Raw genomic sequence first — 17,324 nt, 5'->3', positions numbered from 1 at the left:
GGATTGTTTATAAAGAGGGGGGGGGGGGGGGCGAAAAAAATGTTCTGCCCCGGGCGCCCATAACTCTGGTTACGCCACTGCTGCCACTGCACAATTCCATCTCAGACTCGTACGTGCCTGGCTGTTATGCTTATCCACTAGCTCAAATGGGTTCTTATTCACTGACCCAGGACAGGAGTCAGGAGTTGAACACTTGTTACAGGTTGGTGATTTAAAGTGGACCTTAACTCAAAAAGTGAAGATTTGCTGTACTATAGGGGGCATCTAAAAATGTTAATTGCACTTAAGTAGTACCCTGAAAAATGTAACTTTTGTCTTGAAATCTTGAAGCATTCATGGAAGAAGTCATATTGGTCAGCAGTGGCAGCATCCTTGTTTCTCTCGTGGCAGATTGCCTTTCAGTTCAACAAGCCTTTTCTATCAAAGTGTCAGTACTAAAAAGTCTTTAATCAGATTTTGAATCTGGTATTGATACAGCAGTCAGAGAAAAGAAGTTACACATCACAGGCCACAATAGGCAGACACGCATATAGCACATGCGTAGAGCTCTATAAAAGCTTGCTGGAGTGGATTGGAGAACTCGAGTTCTCAAGTAAAAAGAGTGAACTTTCCAGTTCATCGCTAAAAAGCATTAGCAGTTCACTGATTGGTATCACTTGTTCCCTGCTATTGCTGTGTTTCTGTTTTTAGTAAATGTGGGTAAGCAGAATAATCCATATTCTTGCACACATCATCAGCATTTTCTGATCTGCCCCTTGTGCAGTGATATCTCATCACCATCCCAGAGAGTTATGCCATTCAAAAACTTATATGTGCCTTATGTGCTGACTCAGCCTTTGAAGTGGGTGAAAAAAGCTCAACCATGCATAAAGAAGAGTTTTACTTATTACTCATTGAGGGCATGTAGGGTGTGCTGTGGTTTGGAATCAGTAGTAGAGCACAGCTGCTGCATGCTATTTGGTCCTGGGAAGTTGTTGCTGAGTGAATGTTAGCATTAGTAAGGTATGTGGAATCTGAAGAAGAGAAGGAATTCCTTACATCTGCTCTCTGCCAGTATTTGGAATGACAGGGTTATAAAAGGAAAGAAAATATTTCAGTGACGACACACAAATACTGATTAGGAATTGACATCTGAATTGTATATTTTTTTTGTCTCTTACCTTTACAGAACGCAGAAGAAATTGAGCTTGCAAAAAACAGTGGGGCTGCAGTTGTTGGAGGGACTGAACTCATCCCTGAGGTATTATTTTTAAGCTCAGATTCATTGCTGCCATATGTGCAAAACTGAGATATACTAGCAGGATACTTCTTCAATTAAATGATCAAAGTAATAACACCAATGATCAAGAAGCACACTGAGTCTTTACCAGTTGTCTTTTTCATACTTAGCAAATTTCACAGTCTGATTTACCATATGAAAGAAGAAAGACCAAATGCTCTCACAGATCCTGTGGAAATAAAAAGGAGGATTCCAGGAAAACTGAAACCATCGCTGTATATTGTGACATGTCAGGATTTTGTCTAGGGATGCACTGATACTTTTCGAGTACCAATGCCGATACTTGGCATGTTCACTACCAGGGTTGCAACGGTTGCAGCTGGGACCTAGCTGTGGCGCTCCACCACTGTCCTAAATTCATTAAGTTGATATTGTTCTAGAAAAACTGTCACATGACAATAAACAAAAATGTATCAGTACTTGCTTCTGTAAGTACTTGGGCAAGTATCAGTACTTGTACTTGGAAAACTGGTATCTGTGCATCCCTTTATTAATATTTCAAAAAAAAGAATCATACATTAAAACAGATGTACAAATCCCAGGAGCTCCGTATGCTTCTTACAAATGACAGATGCCTCCTAACTTTTGAATTTTTCTCTAGTCTAGTCCTGGAGCTCAAAGTATCTGTACTTGTACCAAGAACGGTACTTGGTATCGGGGCATCTCTAATTTTGTCCATGCTGTACTTTCCTTCACCATGCTATCAGAATTGAACCTTTTATAAAATGCAATGTACCTAGATGCTGTGACAATAGTTTATATTTTTCTTTCACAAAGGTTTTATTTGTTTTTTTATAATTTTTGTTTTCACATAAAGGTTACAATCAATAAGAGAACAGAAATAGGGCATGCAAGCCCCGCAACAAGGAACACAAATTGAAAGTATGCAGTCATAACATTGTGCAGCGCCCTGCAAACTGTAAAACCAATCAACGAAACAAGCGCCAAAGATCATTATAGGCGTATAAAGAGGGTAGTGCTGTCCAGTTATAGTGGGTAGGACCTAAGATGACATGAAAAGGAGCATCATAGGGGGGGCTTATCAGGTCCGGACCTTGGGTATAATGGAGTAGAGAGCAAGGAGGTATACGGTCCCCTACACTGAGACATCCGGTGCAGATGGTACGGGGGACGTCAAACAGCACAGATCGGTGTAGGGAGAGCAACAGAGGGGTTAAAGGAAGAGGGCATGGAAGTAGAGAAGGAGGGAGAGACTTTTGACAACAAGACACACGCGGGAAAGAGGGATCAGGGAGAAGGGCGGGTGGGGACGGGAGGGAGGAGAAGGAGAGGAGGAAAGGAAGGGATGAGGAGGTATGAGGGCGCAGTGGAGAGGAAGGTGGAAGAGGGAATGCTAGTTAGTGTACCAGCCGGTACACTATACAAGGGTTCAAGGCCGGAGACTACCGGTACAGAGAACCAGGAAGGAGGCACAGGGAACCACCCGGGCAGGGAATTCCCTAATCAGGAGCTTGATGGGCACCATACAGAAGATATGATAAGGAGGAGGGGGAAAGAAGGGTAGGACATTGGTCGCCAGCTCGGCCCTCCCCAAGCTCAAACAAGGCAGGAAGACCGAGGTGACAAGCAAGTGCCTGGGGCGGTGGGGACAGTAATGCATACAACGACAGCTTAGAGCACACCACGGAATGGATACCGGGAGAGGGAGTAGGGTGGTGCAAAGGAGGCACTGCCAAAACAATAGCTCCCGGGATCCATGACGCAGGCAATAGTTTATATTTTTAAAAATGGTGTAAATAGCCCTAAAATGTTGACTGCAAACACATTACAGTAATACGATTCTTACGTTTCTAAATTGCAAAAGGTAAAAAAAAAGTTTCTATTTCCAGAAAATCTTCAAATGCCTTATAACAGTTCACCACCACAGTAAAGAATATCAAATTCTTGTGCTGCCCCTGTGCTCTCCGCCTGCCTTCAGAAATAAACACTCATCAAATGCTTAGAGATCTCTCTACATTATTCACAAGCATAATGACAAGGCTTTCACCTTGTAAATTATCAGTAGTTGAACCACAGACAGACATAAGAAAACAAACTTATAATGCATTATCGCTAAATAAAATCCACACTTTATTAATCACCTGGAGACCATAGGACATACTTGTGCAGCCTCATCTTGAAGTGGTTATATTAAGATCATGGCTGTTGCTGCTGCAGCTGTGATCGCTGCATTTTTTTTAGAGCAGGTGGAGGGCTTTAAATTACAAGTGATCTAGACGGCTGTAGAGATGCCCAATCACTTGTACCAGCTTGTAAAGGTGCTGGTACAAGCCTGGCTGAAACAGCCAAACAAGTACAGTCCTGTGCTTGATCGTCTGCATTGGAGGGCAGGGGAGATATCAGGGGTCTCATAGACCACTAATATCTCCATAAAGAGAACCTGTCACATGCCAATGCAATCACATAGGGGCTCGTTAGCCCCCTTGTGATAGCAGTAAAGTTAAAGGAGAACTATGAGGTGAGTGATTTTCACTCAACCTCATAATTCAATCCGACGTGTGACAATGAAACTGTCACGCGTTGGCTCAATAGATCGGGAAGTGAGCGAACACATACCGTCGCTCGCTCACTTCTCGATCATGTCCCTGCAGAGAGCCGTGACGGTTACTCACGGCTCCCTGTAGGGATTCCCTCCCCGCTCCGATCCTCCAGCGCTGACTGGCGGAACAGACGGGGGAGGGGGCGGGCACAGCTGGCTCTGCCTCTAGATAGGCAGAGCCAGCTGTCACTCACGCAGCTGGGTGGATCTCGACAGTAATGTCGGGATCTGTCCCGGCTGCGACGGTCTCAGTATACCGCAAGCTGTAGCTCGCGATATACTGAGCTTTGGGTCATGGGAGGACACTGGTTTATGTCCTCCCGTGACCCTTAGGAGAACTATGGGGAAAAGCACTGCCCTCATAGTTCTCCTTTTAGTGAAAAAGAAAAAAATACATTAAAAAGTAAAGAAAAAATTAGAAGCAACCCTGTCACTTCCCTCTCCATCTACATGTGTAGGACATGCATGTGTATGCAAACATCAGTTGTGCCACACATGTTGGGTATCGCCATGAACGTCCGAGAGTAAAACTTTTAGGGCCATGATTTGCTGTTAAAGGAGAACTATGGGGTTAAGTCTTTTCCCCATAGTTCCCCTTAGGGTAACGGGAGGACACAAACTAGCGTCCTCCCGTCACCCTAGGCTCAGTATACCGCGAGCTGCTGCTCGCAGTATACTGAGACGGCGCAGCTGAAGCGGATCCCGACAATTGTGCCTGGATCCGCCCAGCTGCGTGACTGACAGCTGGCTCTGCCTATCTAGAGGCAGAGCCAGCTGTACCCTCCCCCGTCCGATCCACCAGTCAGCGCTGGCGGATCGGAGCGGGGTATCCAGCCCCTCCCCTGTCACGGCAGAGAGGCGTGACAGGATCGAGAGGTGAGCGAACGCCGGTATGTGTGCGCTCACCTCCCGATCTACTGAGCCGACCTGTGACAGTTTCATTGTCACAGGTCGGCTAGAACTATGAGGTGAGTGAAAAGCACTCACCTCATAGTTCTCCTTTAACTCTAAATTGATGAGCAGTAAAGGCTTTTAAAGCAGCACCTATGGAAAATTTTGAGTACCATATTTTCTCACTATTGCCAGGGCATGCGCAATTTTAAGGCTTGACATGTTTGGTATCTATTTACCTGACATGACCCTGTATTTTATATTCTACCAAAAGAAGATGGGTATAATTAATTTTAGTGTTTTTTTTTTCTAAAAGTATCAATTTGGTAAACTTTTGTGCAAATATCATGTGACAAACACAATTGCAGCTAATACTTTTTTTTCTACAGGGCCTCTGCTTTTAGAAAATATACACAGAGTTATTCACAAAATGGTGCAGAGTTTGGAGAAGGCTGGAGAAGTAAACAATCTAGGATAACATAGCTGAACTGGAGTGTTCACTTCTCCTGCCTTCTCCAAACTCTTTACCCTTTTGTGCATAACCCTGCCAGTGTGTGTTCAGATTTTAACATTCAAAAACATTTTAGCAATTCAAAAATCAAGTGGTTCAAATCCCCCCAAAATTGTGATTCAGATATGAGAATTGTAATGCATTGGTTGGATTATTATTGCGTTTGCATTCACCATTTTAACACTGTTTACATCATATGCTTTTATAAGGCTTTTAAAGTTGCCCATAGGTCAATGTGAACATTTTGTTGTATAGAGGATCATAAATAAAATGACCGATCTTAACGCATATTGGAGTTTAAAAAGTCTGACCGTTTTTTTTAAAGAGATGAATAGAGGTTTATGCAGTTGTCTAGAGTTCTGGTTGTTAGTATACTTGTTCGTATACTTTTAGAATTTTAGGCAAATTGCAGTTTGTGCTTTTAAACAGACCTTGTCCCCAGCAGCAGTTTGCACCTGATTCTCAGTTTCTCCGGCATCTTTAAAGTGATATTAAAGCCTAATTTTTTTTAAATGTCTTCTTTAAGGAGACCTTCCTTTGCTGAAGGCCGTTGCTTTTTTTCTTTTAAAAGTTTTTTATTCCTCGCTCTCTAGTGGGTCCCCGCAGCACTCTTCCCCCGCCACCTGCACGGGAGCCACCATCATTCTAATGGAGGCACACGTGCGCGCTCGTGGTTGTGTGCGTCCATAGACACACACAGCCCTGTGGCAGGCCACCGCCCTTCCCTCTTTGATGGCATTAAGGTGAAAAACGACCAGACCTTAATACTACTTTAGGTTATCCCAAATACCTGCACATATGTGTTGCCTTAAAATTAAATATTATAAAACACACTGAGGGTAATTTATCATAGCAATTGCAAGTGTTTGAACTCGCATATGGTCACATGGGATATATTTGCACCAGATTTATGTTGCTAGTGTAATGTTCATAAATGAGATTAAATAGACTCCAGGAAAGAAGGTTTGCAACTCCAGGCAAAAAGCATAACTGTCGCTTTTTCAAGAAGAGGTCATGGGGAATTCTTAAGTTGCGATTGTTTTGTTAGGTGATGCGCCAGTTTCAGACAGCCGCAGGACAAGCGCAGATGCAAACATTTGCAAACTTTTGCAAAACAGGTGCAATCGAGAAAATAGTGCACGCTCTGGTCAAAACAGGCGCAAAAAAGGAGCTGCTAAAAAGATTTGCAGATAAAAAAAATTATCTAAGAAGCTAAAACTGTTGCAATTGCTTTGATAAATTTCCCCAAGTCTGTTTGCTTCTGCATCTTGTCCTTGATATCAGTGGCCCCAGCAGCTACAGACCTCTCAATCAAGTAATGTGGCACAGTGATCCCACATATTTACAGTAAATTTGTCTTTCTTGCCTATGTTGTTACTCAGCTTTGTGACCTCAGCTGATAGCAATGCTGCATAATAACTTTGCCAAATGCAGAAGTGCATAACACGGACGTGCACTGCTGCACACAGTCCCTGGGAACTGAGAAAGGACTTTGTTTTTTGGGACCTGGGGATATGAGCAGCAAAGAGCCGGAATGGCCCTACACTCCCAGAATTGTGGATCTCTGGAGCAGTAAAACAGCAACTGTAACTGAACCTAGAGAAAATATTTTTGATGAAGAAAAGACTTAATATTTTTGTGGCACTTCTCTCAGCTGTGGTCAAATAAAAAAAGTATGAGGAGGTGACAGGGTCTCTTTAAACTTTATCTATATTTCTCAGTTAAATAAAATGCAAAACTAATAGAATTTTGTAATTGCAGATTCTGAATGATGTAGTGCAAGCGGATTTCTATATAGCAACACCTGAAATTGCTTCAAAACTGACTATTCTAAAAAACAAACTAAGGAAGAAATTTCCAAAGAACAAAAGAGGTATGGAAATGAGCAAGTCTTGGTACGCTTATGATCTTTGTAAATAGAGCATGGCTATAGGCAGGGAATTTTGTAGTCTTGTCAGTTCCTTGTTTTTGATTGCAAATGGGATACGGAGATGCTCGATTATAGTTCCTCCTTCTAATAGACAAGGTACGTTAAAGGAGAACTATGAGGTGAGTGAAAATCACTCAGCCTCATAGTTCAAACCGACTTGTGACAATGAAACTGTCACACGTCGGCTCAATAGATCGGGAAGTGAGCAAACGCATACCGTCGCTTGCTCACTTCTCGATCATCTCCCTGCAGAGAGCAGTGACTGTCACTTACGGCTCTGTCTGGAGGAATATACAGGGAGGGGGCGGGCACAGCTGGCTCTGCCTCTAGATAGGCAGAGCCAGCTGTCACTCACGCAGCTGGGTGGATCTCGACAGTAATGTTGGGATCCGTCCCAGCTGTGTTGGCCTCAGTATACCGCGAGCTGTAGCTCGCGATATACTGAGCTTTGGGTCACAGGAGGACGCTAGTATATGTCCTCCCATGACCCTTAAGAGAACTATGGGGAAAACACTTACCCCATTCTCTTTTTTAAAAGCAGACTATCTCCTGAATAGACATACAGTATGTTCAGCTCCTGTTTTTCTAGCATTGGACACTACAAGGTAGGAGCCAATAAAATCAGAAAGTACCCTGTCAAAGATCTCAACTAAGAGAGGTTCCATTCATTTTCTAACAGTTTTGATACACATACTGTGTCTACATAGAAGGCTGCCAAGATTTTGTTGCACTTGAAAGTAATACAAAAAGGAGTTAGATTTCAGTGTCTCTGTTGTGCAATTTAAGGATTATATGTTTACAATGCCGTTAGCTACAGAGGTGAATCAGGGCTTGTTTTAGAGTATATGTGTAGTGCGTATAGTCTGGGCACAGGTTTACTGTGGATGACCAAGTGGCCACTTTTCAGATCATACAGAGAACCAACAGCTTGTGCAGATCAGTGGACCTCGTTGATGTGATTGCTGATTACTGTAATCAGTCATACAAGCAAAATTGTCCTATTACACTTTCGTAAGAGCTACGCACTAATATTTCTACTTGGTGGAGGTATACTGATACACTCTCCAGTAGATTATCATTTTGCTTATTGTGTAGTGTGGTGCCCATAAAAATGAAGGACACTGTTTTACCTCAGGTGGTAACACAGAATGTCAGGTAGCAGATGCTGCAGGTAGTTAAAGGACCAACTACCTCTGGTAAGGTGTGTCTGAGACATTGCAGAGTGGGCTGAAAGTAAATGGCCAAGGTGACCTTCAGGAAAATTAGCATGGACATGGCTGTGAGCAATAACTGAAGAAGATTTAGAAGACTTTGATTTGGTAATGTTGTCCCTGGAGGGCATAGCATGACAACATGCTTTCTAAGAAATCGAAGCGTGAGCGGAGTGAAGATTCCCCTTGCAATGACCTAGACAAATGGTTCTTCATTGCCATTTCATGTAGCGGACTAGAACAAAGGCTAATATTATGAAGAATGAAAAAGGCTTGAGAAATGAGAAAACAGACCAGTGCAATCATTAATAAATTACCTGAATTGCAGCAATGGTTTAAAGTTTGGTTTCTTGGAAAACTCATGTCATTTACGGTATATAAAACTACTGAATAAAACTATAAGATTCGATTCTTAGCAAAATGTTAGGAGGTTGTATAAGAGTAAATCTAGTTCACAGCAGTTTGCCACCTCATCTGAAGGTGCAAAATGCTTGTAGGCTCATGTCGGTAGACGTTGTTTTCCTGCGCAGGTCACCAAAACCGATTTCACTTTAATTGAGCAGTACACGCGAGAGGTCAGAGGCTGCGTTTGTCCTGCTTTGTGTTGCTCTTTGGACACAGCATACTCCATCAAGATGCATTTGAACTGCAGGCAAGTCAAACAGAACCTTTTTGTGTCAAACACTGCATTTTCCTTCCAAACACAGCTAGTTGTGTTTGAATGGAAGACGCCTAGAATGCCATTGACATGAACCCCAACCGAAATGTTAAAAAAAAAAGTAGGGATGCAATGTCATTTTTTCCAGACCGAGTACAAGTACCAATACTTTTCCTCAAGAACTCGCCGATACCAATTACCGATAACTTTTTTTAAGTGTCATGTGACAGTTTTTCTAAAACAATACAGACTAATGGTTAGGACACTGTTGGAGCGCCAGGGCCCGGTCCCAGCTGCAAATGCTTCGCCCCTAGTAATTCTACCACTGACTGGCTGTACAGGGACTACAAATCTCAGCAATACATTATACAGAAATTCAGAATACCACCAGCTATAAAGGACTACAAATCTTTGCATTCAAATACCATGATTGGGATGGGGAGGAACACTCTGCAGTCAGATAACAAGGTACCATGGCTGGGATGAGGAGGAATATTCTGCAGTCGGATAATATGGGACTGTGGCTGGGATGGCGAGGAATGCTCTGCAGTCAGATAATGTACCATGGCTGGAGTGAGGAGGAATGCTCTGCAGTCAGGTATCGTACTATGGCTGGGGTGAGGAGGCATGCTCTGCAGTCAGATAATTAAGTTTTAACTTCCTCAGAGGTACATGGTGTCGGTGTCTGGGTGCCTCTCCTGGCTGGTCCAGCAGTCAGTGCTGGTGTTCATCTCAGGAGGTGGGAGATGTGCAGGCCGGCCCTGTATACAGGCGCTGTGATCTCCCCAGCAAGCACGGGACCCTTATGGCAACCAAATCCATAAAACAATTAAAGGCCCGTATCTGCATTTAGTATCGGGGCATTTTCACGAGTACCAGTATCGGCACTAATACTAGTATCGGTATTGGTGCATCCCTAGTTAAAAGTAATTCAATGAGGGACTCTGATAATCACTGGCAATATAGATTTGTTTATTGATTCTTGGATTCCCCATTATGGGATGGGCCTACTAAACCAGGTATGTGATTGGCAGTTAATACAGTGCTCTCTTTAACAACCCCCTTCCTGTCCAGGCCATTTTTCAGTATTCAGCGCTGCGGTACTTTGACTGACATTTATTATGCCATGCAATGCTGTACTGAATATACTTTTATACCATATTTTGGGGACACATAGAGCTTTCTTTTGGTGGTATTTAATCACCACTGGGGTTTTCATTTTGTACAATATAATGAAAAAAAAAAAAAAACTTTTGGAAAAAAAACCAAAACTGTTTTTTCCCTACGTTATGTTATAAAACATTAATCAGCACCCAACTTTTTGGTGAAACATAAAAGATGAGGTCACGTCGGGTAAATAGACACCAAATGTCAAGTTTTAAAATTGCGTGCGTCCGCAAAATTGCAAAACAATTCTATGCCTAAAATTAGCCATAGGTCACGCTTTAAAAACTTTTACCGCTCATCAGTTTAGGGTTATCAGTGGTTTATATTGTTATATTATTATATTATAAAATTATTGCTCTCGTTGCGACGTTCGCAGAGATATGTAACGTGTGACATAATCGTTTTTTTCGCACGTATTTACGTTTATAAGTGTGTGCACGCGGGGGCGGGGAACTTAAAACTTTTTGGGTGCCCGCGAACAGAAAACAAATCACGTAAATGTACGTCCACCCACCGGGAAGCACCCGCTGCCTGCTCGTGTTTTTACGATGGGCGGGTGGCAAGGGGTTAATGCTTGCTTGGTATTCCAGTGTGCTAGCATATCAAGTTGGAATGCCTACCAAGCCAGGGACCACATGTCCTGAGGATTCTAAGCATTTGCATGTAGTTCAGCTAGCTTAGGGTCCAGTTAAAAACTCAACAGGAGCTATTATAGTGACTAATTAATTATGTTTTAAGTACTTATTAATATTGTTTTGTTTATTTTTTTGCAATTTGGACATCTTCATCATCTGCATTTTCATATATGAAACCAAAACCACCCTCTTTTCTTCTTTCTTTTTTTTTAAAGTTTTTTTTTGTTTTAAGCTTCATTGTCCTCTCTTGTGTTTTATTGTAGGTTCTGTGGGTAATGACATTGCCAACATGATTAAGCAGTTTGAAGCCAGCTATGAATATATTGTAGAAAGGGAGTGTATTGTCCGGACTAAAATAGCAACAGTAAGTCCACAGAAATTTTGGCGCTCAAATTTCAAAGTGCATGTTTCCTGAAGAATATTGTCTGCGTGTGATAAACCAGCTGTTTCCTGTGGGATAGTTTACTGTTCTTAATATCGGATTAAAAACACATGTTAACTTTTATAGAAATATTACACTTGTCTATGGCTGCAGCTAACGATTATTTTCATAATCGATTTGTTAGCTGATTATTAAGTTCGATTAATCAACATTTGCTCCTAGTTTGTATTCAGATTTCTGTCAATCACGAGAGCAAACTTGGAGGGGTGGCTACTTTATAGCACACATGGGGACCATGGGGAACAAAAGTAGCCACCCCCCAGAGGGAAGGACAGCGCCCAGCAATACATTATACAGCGCAATGTTCCGTCAGCTATGGAGGAATACAAATCCCAGCAATACATTATACAGCGCATTGTACCATCAGCTATAGAGGAATACAAATCCCAGCAATACATTATACAGCGCAATGTACCATCAGCTATAGAGGAATATAAATCCCAGCAATACATTATACAGCGCATTGTACAGTCAGCTATAGAGGAATACAAATATCAGCAATACATTATACAGCGCAATGTACCATCAGCTATAGAGGAATATAAATACCAGCAATACATTATACAGCGCATTGTACCATCAGCTATAGAGGAATACAAATCCCAGCAATACATTATACAGCGCAATGTACCATCAGCTATAGAGGAATATAAATCCCAGCAATACATTATACAGCGCATTGTACAGTCAGCTATAGAGGAATACAAATCCCAGCAATACATTATACAGCGCAATGTACCATCAGCTATAGAGGAATATAAATCCCAGGAATACATTATACAGCGCATTGTACAGTCAGCTATAGAGGAATATAAATCCCAGGAATACATTATACAGCGCATTGTACAGTCAGCTATAGAGGAATACAAATCCCAGCAATACATTATACAGCGCATTGTACCGTCAGCTATAGAAGAATACAAATCCCAGCGCAATGTACCGGGGGGCGGGGGGTACATTGAATATGGAATATGTGGACGGACCTCCTTGAACTGGATCAGTCAGTGAGAGCTGGGTGAGTCGGGGAGGAGAAGCAGCGTGCGAGACGCCGCAAGCAGGGCAACTAATCAAATGCCAACTAATTGATGGAAAACATTGTCAACGTTTTCCATCATCGATTGTAATCGACTTAGTCAATTAGTTGTTGCAGCCCTACACTTATCATCCCTGTCATGCCTTTAATAACCTTTTCCTACTCTTTTAACAAGTTCAAGCAAGGCCTAGAAAATGTTATGTTTTTTTATCTTCTAAATCAGTGGTTCTCAACCTGTGTAACATCAGGACCAATATTTGTCCTTGGTCATTAAGTTGCGACCCACGTCGCACTGCAATGGAATGCACAGCTTTGCAGTACTGGGCGTTTGGGTGCAGGCGATTGGCCTGTGGGTGGGAGGTGCATTTGAGGTGTCACTCAAATTAATGGCAACGCAATGCACCTTCCACACCAGAACACACAGTAGGTGCGATTGTGTGGTACAGTGCATTAATTGCATGGGACTGAGCGGTTAACACATTGTACTTGTGTGAAAGGACCCTCAAAAGCACTGACAGACACACACAACCACAGACACAATCTCACACACTCACAGACATTCGCACACACACATGCACACTCCCAAAAAAATTATAATTGTTTTCTTTTTTTTTTAAGATCCACCCAGTCTCCCTACCTTATGAGAACTGGAGTGGATCCTCAGCTCTCTTGCACACCGTGTAGAGGTGCCAGGAGCCAGAATGTGACATCAGTCCAGGCACCTCTACAAGGCAAATGTGGGAGCTGTAAACAATGCACATATGGATGGAGCTCCCTTATGGCCATACTTCCAGCCCACCCCACCTCAAGCAGACACACTTTTTGTGTCAGATTCCTCGCATAACCTTTCAACATCTTGTGGAGTCACGAGGTGGCCCAACGAAGACATCTCGTGGAGTCATCTCGTGGCCCAACGAAGTACTGATGTGGTGGTCATAATAATCTGGCCACTCAATGTACAGTACAGCACAATGTACCATCAGCTATAGAGGAATACAAATCCCAGCAATACATTATAGAGCACCATGTGGGGTGCAGGCTTACCTGAGCAGTCTTCCAGCAACTCGCTTCTGAGATCGGGCCTGTCTATCGCCGGCTGTCATCCCCCCACACCTGCTCCTCCTTCTCCCCGCGTCCCTGTGCCGATTGTGGGTGTGCGGTGAGCGTGAGGCGGGGAGGAGGTGCGGCGTGTGGATGTGGGAGGGCGGGTCTGGCACGCAGCGTGTGTGTAGCTGTCAACAGGGCCAACCAATCGGAAGCCGATTAATCGATGATTGAAAAAGTTGACAACTTTTTCAATAATCGATTATAAACGATTTAGTCTATTAGTTGTTGCAGCCCTAGTTTCAGCAGAAACTGAGATTCATCACACCGTGTTACATTTTACCAGTCTTGGGGCACGTTCAAACTATCAACGGGTTGTGTACTCTGAAATATTATTTTACTCACCACAGGTGTAAAGGGTGGTTACCCTAGCCCTTGTGTTGGCTCAAACCAATCTGGCCATTTACCTCTGACCTCTCTCATCAACAAAGGCTTATCATCGCTCCATGGATGTTTTTTGTTTTTCACACCATTCTGCGTAATCTCTAGAGACTGTTGTATGTAACACTTCTGGCACACAACTGAGATCACATTTTTTCCCATTCTGGCTTTGATGAGTGTGACCTGTGTCTGTATGATGTTATGCATTGCACTGCTGCCACATCATTGGCTGATTAGATAATTGAATGAGCAAACACATGTATAAGTGTTCCTAAGAAATTGACGGTTAATGATTTATTATTGGCTTTCCAGAAGTTTGTCTCAGAGGATGTCCTAATTTTAATAGTGCTAGAGTTCCTGCCTAACCTGTTCCTCATGTTTGTTGATTACTTTTTATGTTAGCGGCAGGATACTTTTAGAAGGGTTCATTAATTAACATTATAAATATCATTTGTTATTATGTTGACCTGTAAATGTCTGTTAAGGTACACTTTGTTATTAATCAAACTGGAAACGCCTTAATGTGTTCCCATTGTTTCACAATCTCTAGATTGAGCTGTCTGTGGGGTTTTTTTTTTTTTTACTCTGGAATTTTTTTGCCAACGCAGTATGTTGGCATTGGCTGCCTTACCTTGCTCAATCTGCTTGGCCTCGCCTCCCGTATGTCTTCCTTTACCTGTCTCCCTTGCTGAGGAAGGAAGAAGAAGGGGAGCCAGTTTGTGACGGCATGGAGTGGGGATTAGCCTGCATCATTGTGTTAGGATCTTTGGTGTGGTTGATCGTGGGGCTCTACCTCATTGTTTGTGTGATTGTTTATTACTTTGTCTGCTGCAAGTCCAGAAAATCTAACAGTGAGATTCTGGACTCCTCACAGCAGTCTCACAATTTTATCATTGACAAAGAAGTGGTGTGAACGTGCAGCTAAAAGTTTGTCTCTGTCTTACCTCAGCAGATCCATTTTAAAGGTAGGACATTAGTGTGAATGCATTTTTATTTTATTGATTGACCAAAATAACCAGATACAGTTAAAATAGACCTACATGTTAAAATAATCTAGCCAATTCTCAACTCTCTCTTCTCTATCTGATCTATCATGCCTATGTCAGCCCGTTAATACTACTTAATAATGCCTCTGGGCTTGTTCTGGCTCTGATCCTAGTGCTGCTGGTCAGCATGGGATATATATGAGAAAGAAGTGTTACTAATTGCTAACTCAAAGTCAGACGAGCAGTAGTGCTGCCTGCACACATATCCTATCCTAGGTTGGAGCCGAGGGCTGGAAGTAACACTGAAACTGGAAGAGACCAAAGTATTACAGGGCTGATTTTAGGCATATTGGTTTGTAATTTAGGTTTAGGTCCATTTTAAAATTGTTACCTAGTTTTCATGCTTTTCCTATAGTAAAGAAGCTACATCATGCTGACTGATGACACTGATACTGTATGATGAGTGCTGATTTTTTATTCCTGATTTAGACCTACCCAGTGGTGGCATGAGGGGAGCAAAGACCCCACGCATACACACACAACTAAATTAAGTCTTGTCCACACTTGCTTAAAAAGAAACTGTAATTCCATAAAAAATATATTTTACAGAAAGAGTTGTGCTTTTTCTAAAACTATATCAGGATGATTGCACTTAATGGAGTTTGTCTTTACATGAGCTGTTTAGCTGTTATATATATATATATTTCTCCAATCATCTTCCAGGCCAGCAACCTGAGAGATGATTGGCTCCTCCTTCAACAGGAAACACAATTAAAAAACAGTTAAATACCCTCCCACCCCCCTCATACCTCAGTTTTTTTGTGTTTCCTAGCGTCCAGGAACCTTCGTCACGTTTGTCCTTTTCTTCCTGACCGGTCGGCCTTATGGTCGATGGTCTCTCCTCTGTGTACCGCTCCTCTGTTGCTGGTTGCCTTGCTGTGTTGGCGGAGGTCCGCTTCTTCCATCTTCCAGCAGGGAGGAAAGGTCCTGAAGCTCCCCGGCAGATATCTATATATATATCTCTTTATACTCTATATATAGAGATATATATATGATAAACTTTGAAATCAACATCTGCATTCTTGGGAACACGCTGCCCATACAGTTGATTTCGCTATCCATGCTAAGACCATTGATGGAGAAATCCCTCCTGCCTTTCTATTGTATTCTGAAAGTCGTGGTGTCACTCGTGACATTTCATAAAGTTCTAACAAAAATAGAAAAAAATAAAAAGTCAACAATGCGATGTGCCACAATCGGTACATCAGCACAATACCTGTCATCACACACCAGCAGCCAGCGCGGCCCTAGAACAATTAAATGCCAGACTCGTTAGGATGGATGATATTGATGAATTGCTGCAACTATGTTTATCCAAAGTGCACATTTTTCTTTTTTCTTTCTTTTTTTTTCTTCTTCTTTTAAAAATAACATGACCTTAAACTGGCATTTTAATGTCAGTCTTTTTGCCATATTTTAAGGATCCCAGATTTTGGTTTGGAATTATTCAGCGATTCAGGGACACCAAAATATTGTGGTTCCTAACATGATAACAAAAGGAGGGGGCATGGGTTGCCCTGCCCTTAATTTTATTTGTGACAAAGAGCAATTTGAAGTTACACACACCATTTCAAGAGTTTGACATAAAAAATAAAAGGTTTAGTATTAGGTCATTTAAAAATATTTTTTTTTTAACTACTTACAGTACATGAGAATATGACTTTGGTGTGCACATGCAGAATGATGATTTTTCACCTTGTCTTCCAGTTGGATATGCCTCTTGAACAGATAATCGCTAACATGGATGCCCTATTGAAAAATGTTTGTGAATACAAGCCACTGAACCTTGGTGAGTAGAATGAAGGACCTATATCATAGTGTTGAACTTTTTATACATAGCCAACATTTTTGGGATTTGTATTTAGGTACATTGGGTCATGCTGCAATTTGGGAGCTTTGAGGCGCATTTCATACAACCGCTGCGGTGAGGGATTGCCCTTATTGGGAACCTGGTGGGCCACCTAGTCCACCTAGGTACACCCCAGCATGGTTTAATACCAGAGTTTCATCGACAACCCTGGCCAGCTGAAATGCCTTTTTTCAGCTGCATTCAGCCTTCTGCTATAAGCTCACCGTCACTTCAGCAGCTATGAATTTATAACCGAACATCCCCGTAACACTTTTGTGTTCGTGACTAGGTGTCACAAGCTGCTGATGACGGACGTTTATTCAAAACCAGAATGCCCTGCAGTCTCTCCCCCCCCAAGACTGCCGCACTGTCATAGCCACTTCCGGTACTCTGTAATTTCCTGTCTGCCACTCGATCCTTCCCACTGGGCACCAGCAATGTGTTCCCCTGCATGTCCCCTTCGATCCCTGCTGCTCTCCCCACCTGTGTGTCGGCAGGGATCAGAGGGGACACGGAGGAAGCATGCTGCCAGCAACCAGCAGGGGGGACTGAGCTGCAGGCGGGAGAATCCAGTGACCGGTGGGGCGGAGCAGTTTAGAATTGAGAGTGGAGCATCAGTAAGTATGC

At 42.6% G+C, this 17,324-nt stretch overlaps 1 protein-coding gene across 1 annotated transcript in view; it reads left to right on the top strand.

Annotated features, from left to right (window-relative positions):
- Window positions 1-17,324, top strand: part of MRPL1 (mitochondrial ribosomal protein L1) — a 25,833-nt gene that overhangs the window by 5,715 nt on the left and 2,794 nt on the right. The window contains exons 4-7 of the mRNA XM_018576173.1: window positions 1,169-1,240; window positions 7,003-7,114; window positions 11,106-11,206; window positions 16,556-16,637. Of these exons, the coding sequence (XP_018431675.1) occupies window positions 1,169-1,240; window positions 7,003-7,114; window positions 11,106-11,206; window positions 16,556-16,637 (367 nt within the window). The remainder of the gene's footprint in view (window positions 1-1,168; window positions 1,241-7,002; window positions 7,115-11,105; window positions 11,207-16,555; window positions 16,638-17,324) is intronic.

Source organism: Nanorana parkeri, unplaced genomic scaffold (assembly GCF_000935625.1).
Source record: "Nanorana parkeri isolate BGI_ZX_2015 unplaced genomic scaffold, ASM93562v1 scaffold59, whole genome shotgun sequence".
NCBI lineage: Eukaryota > Metazoa > Chordata > Amphibia > Anura > Dicroglossidae > Nanorana > Nanorana parkeri.
This window is presented reverse-complemented; position numbering and strand designations above follow the sequence as displayed.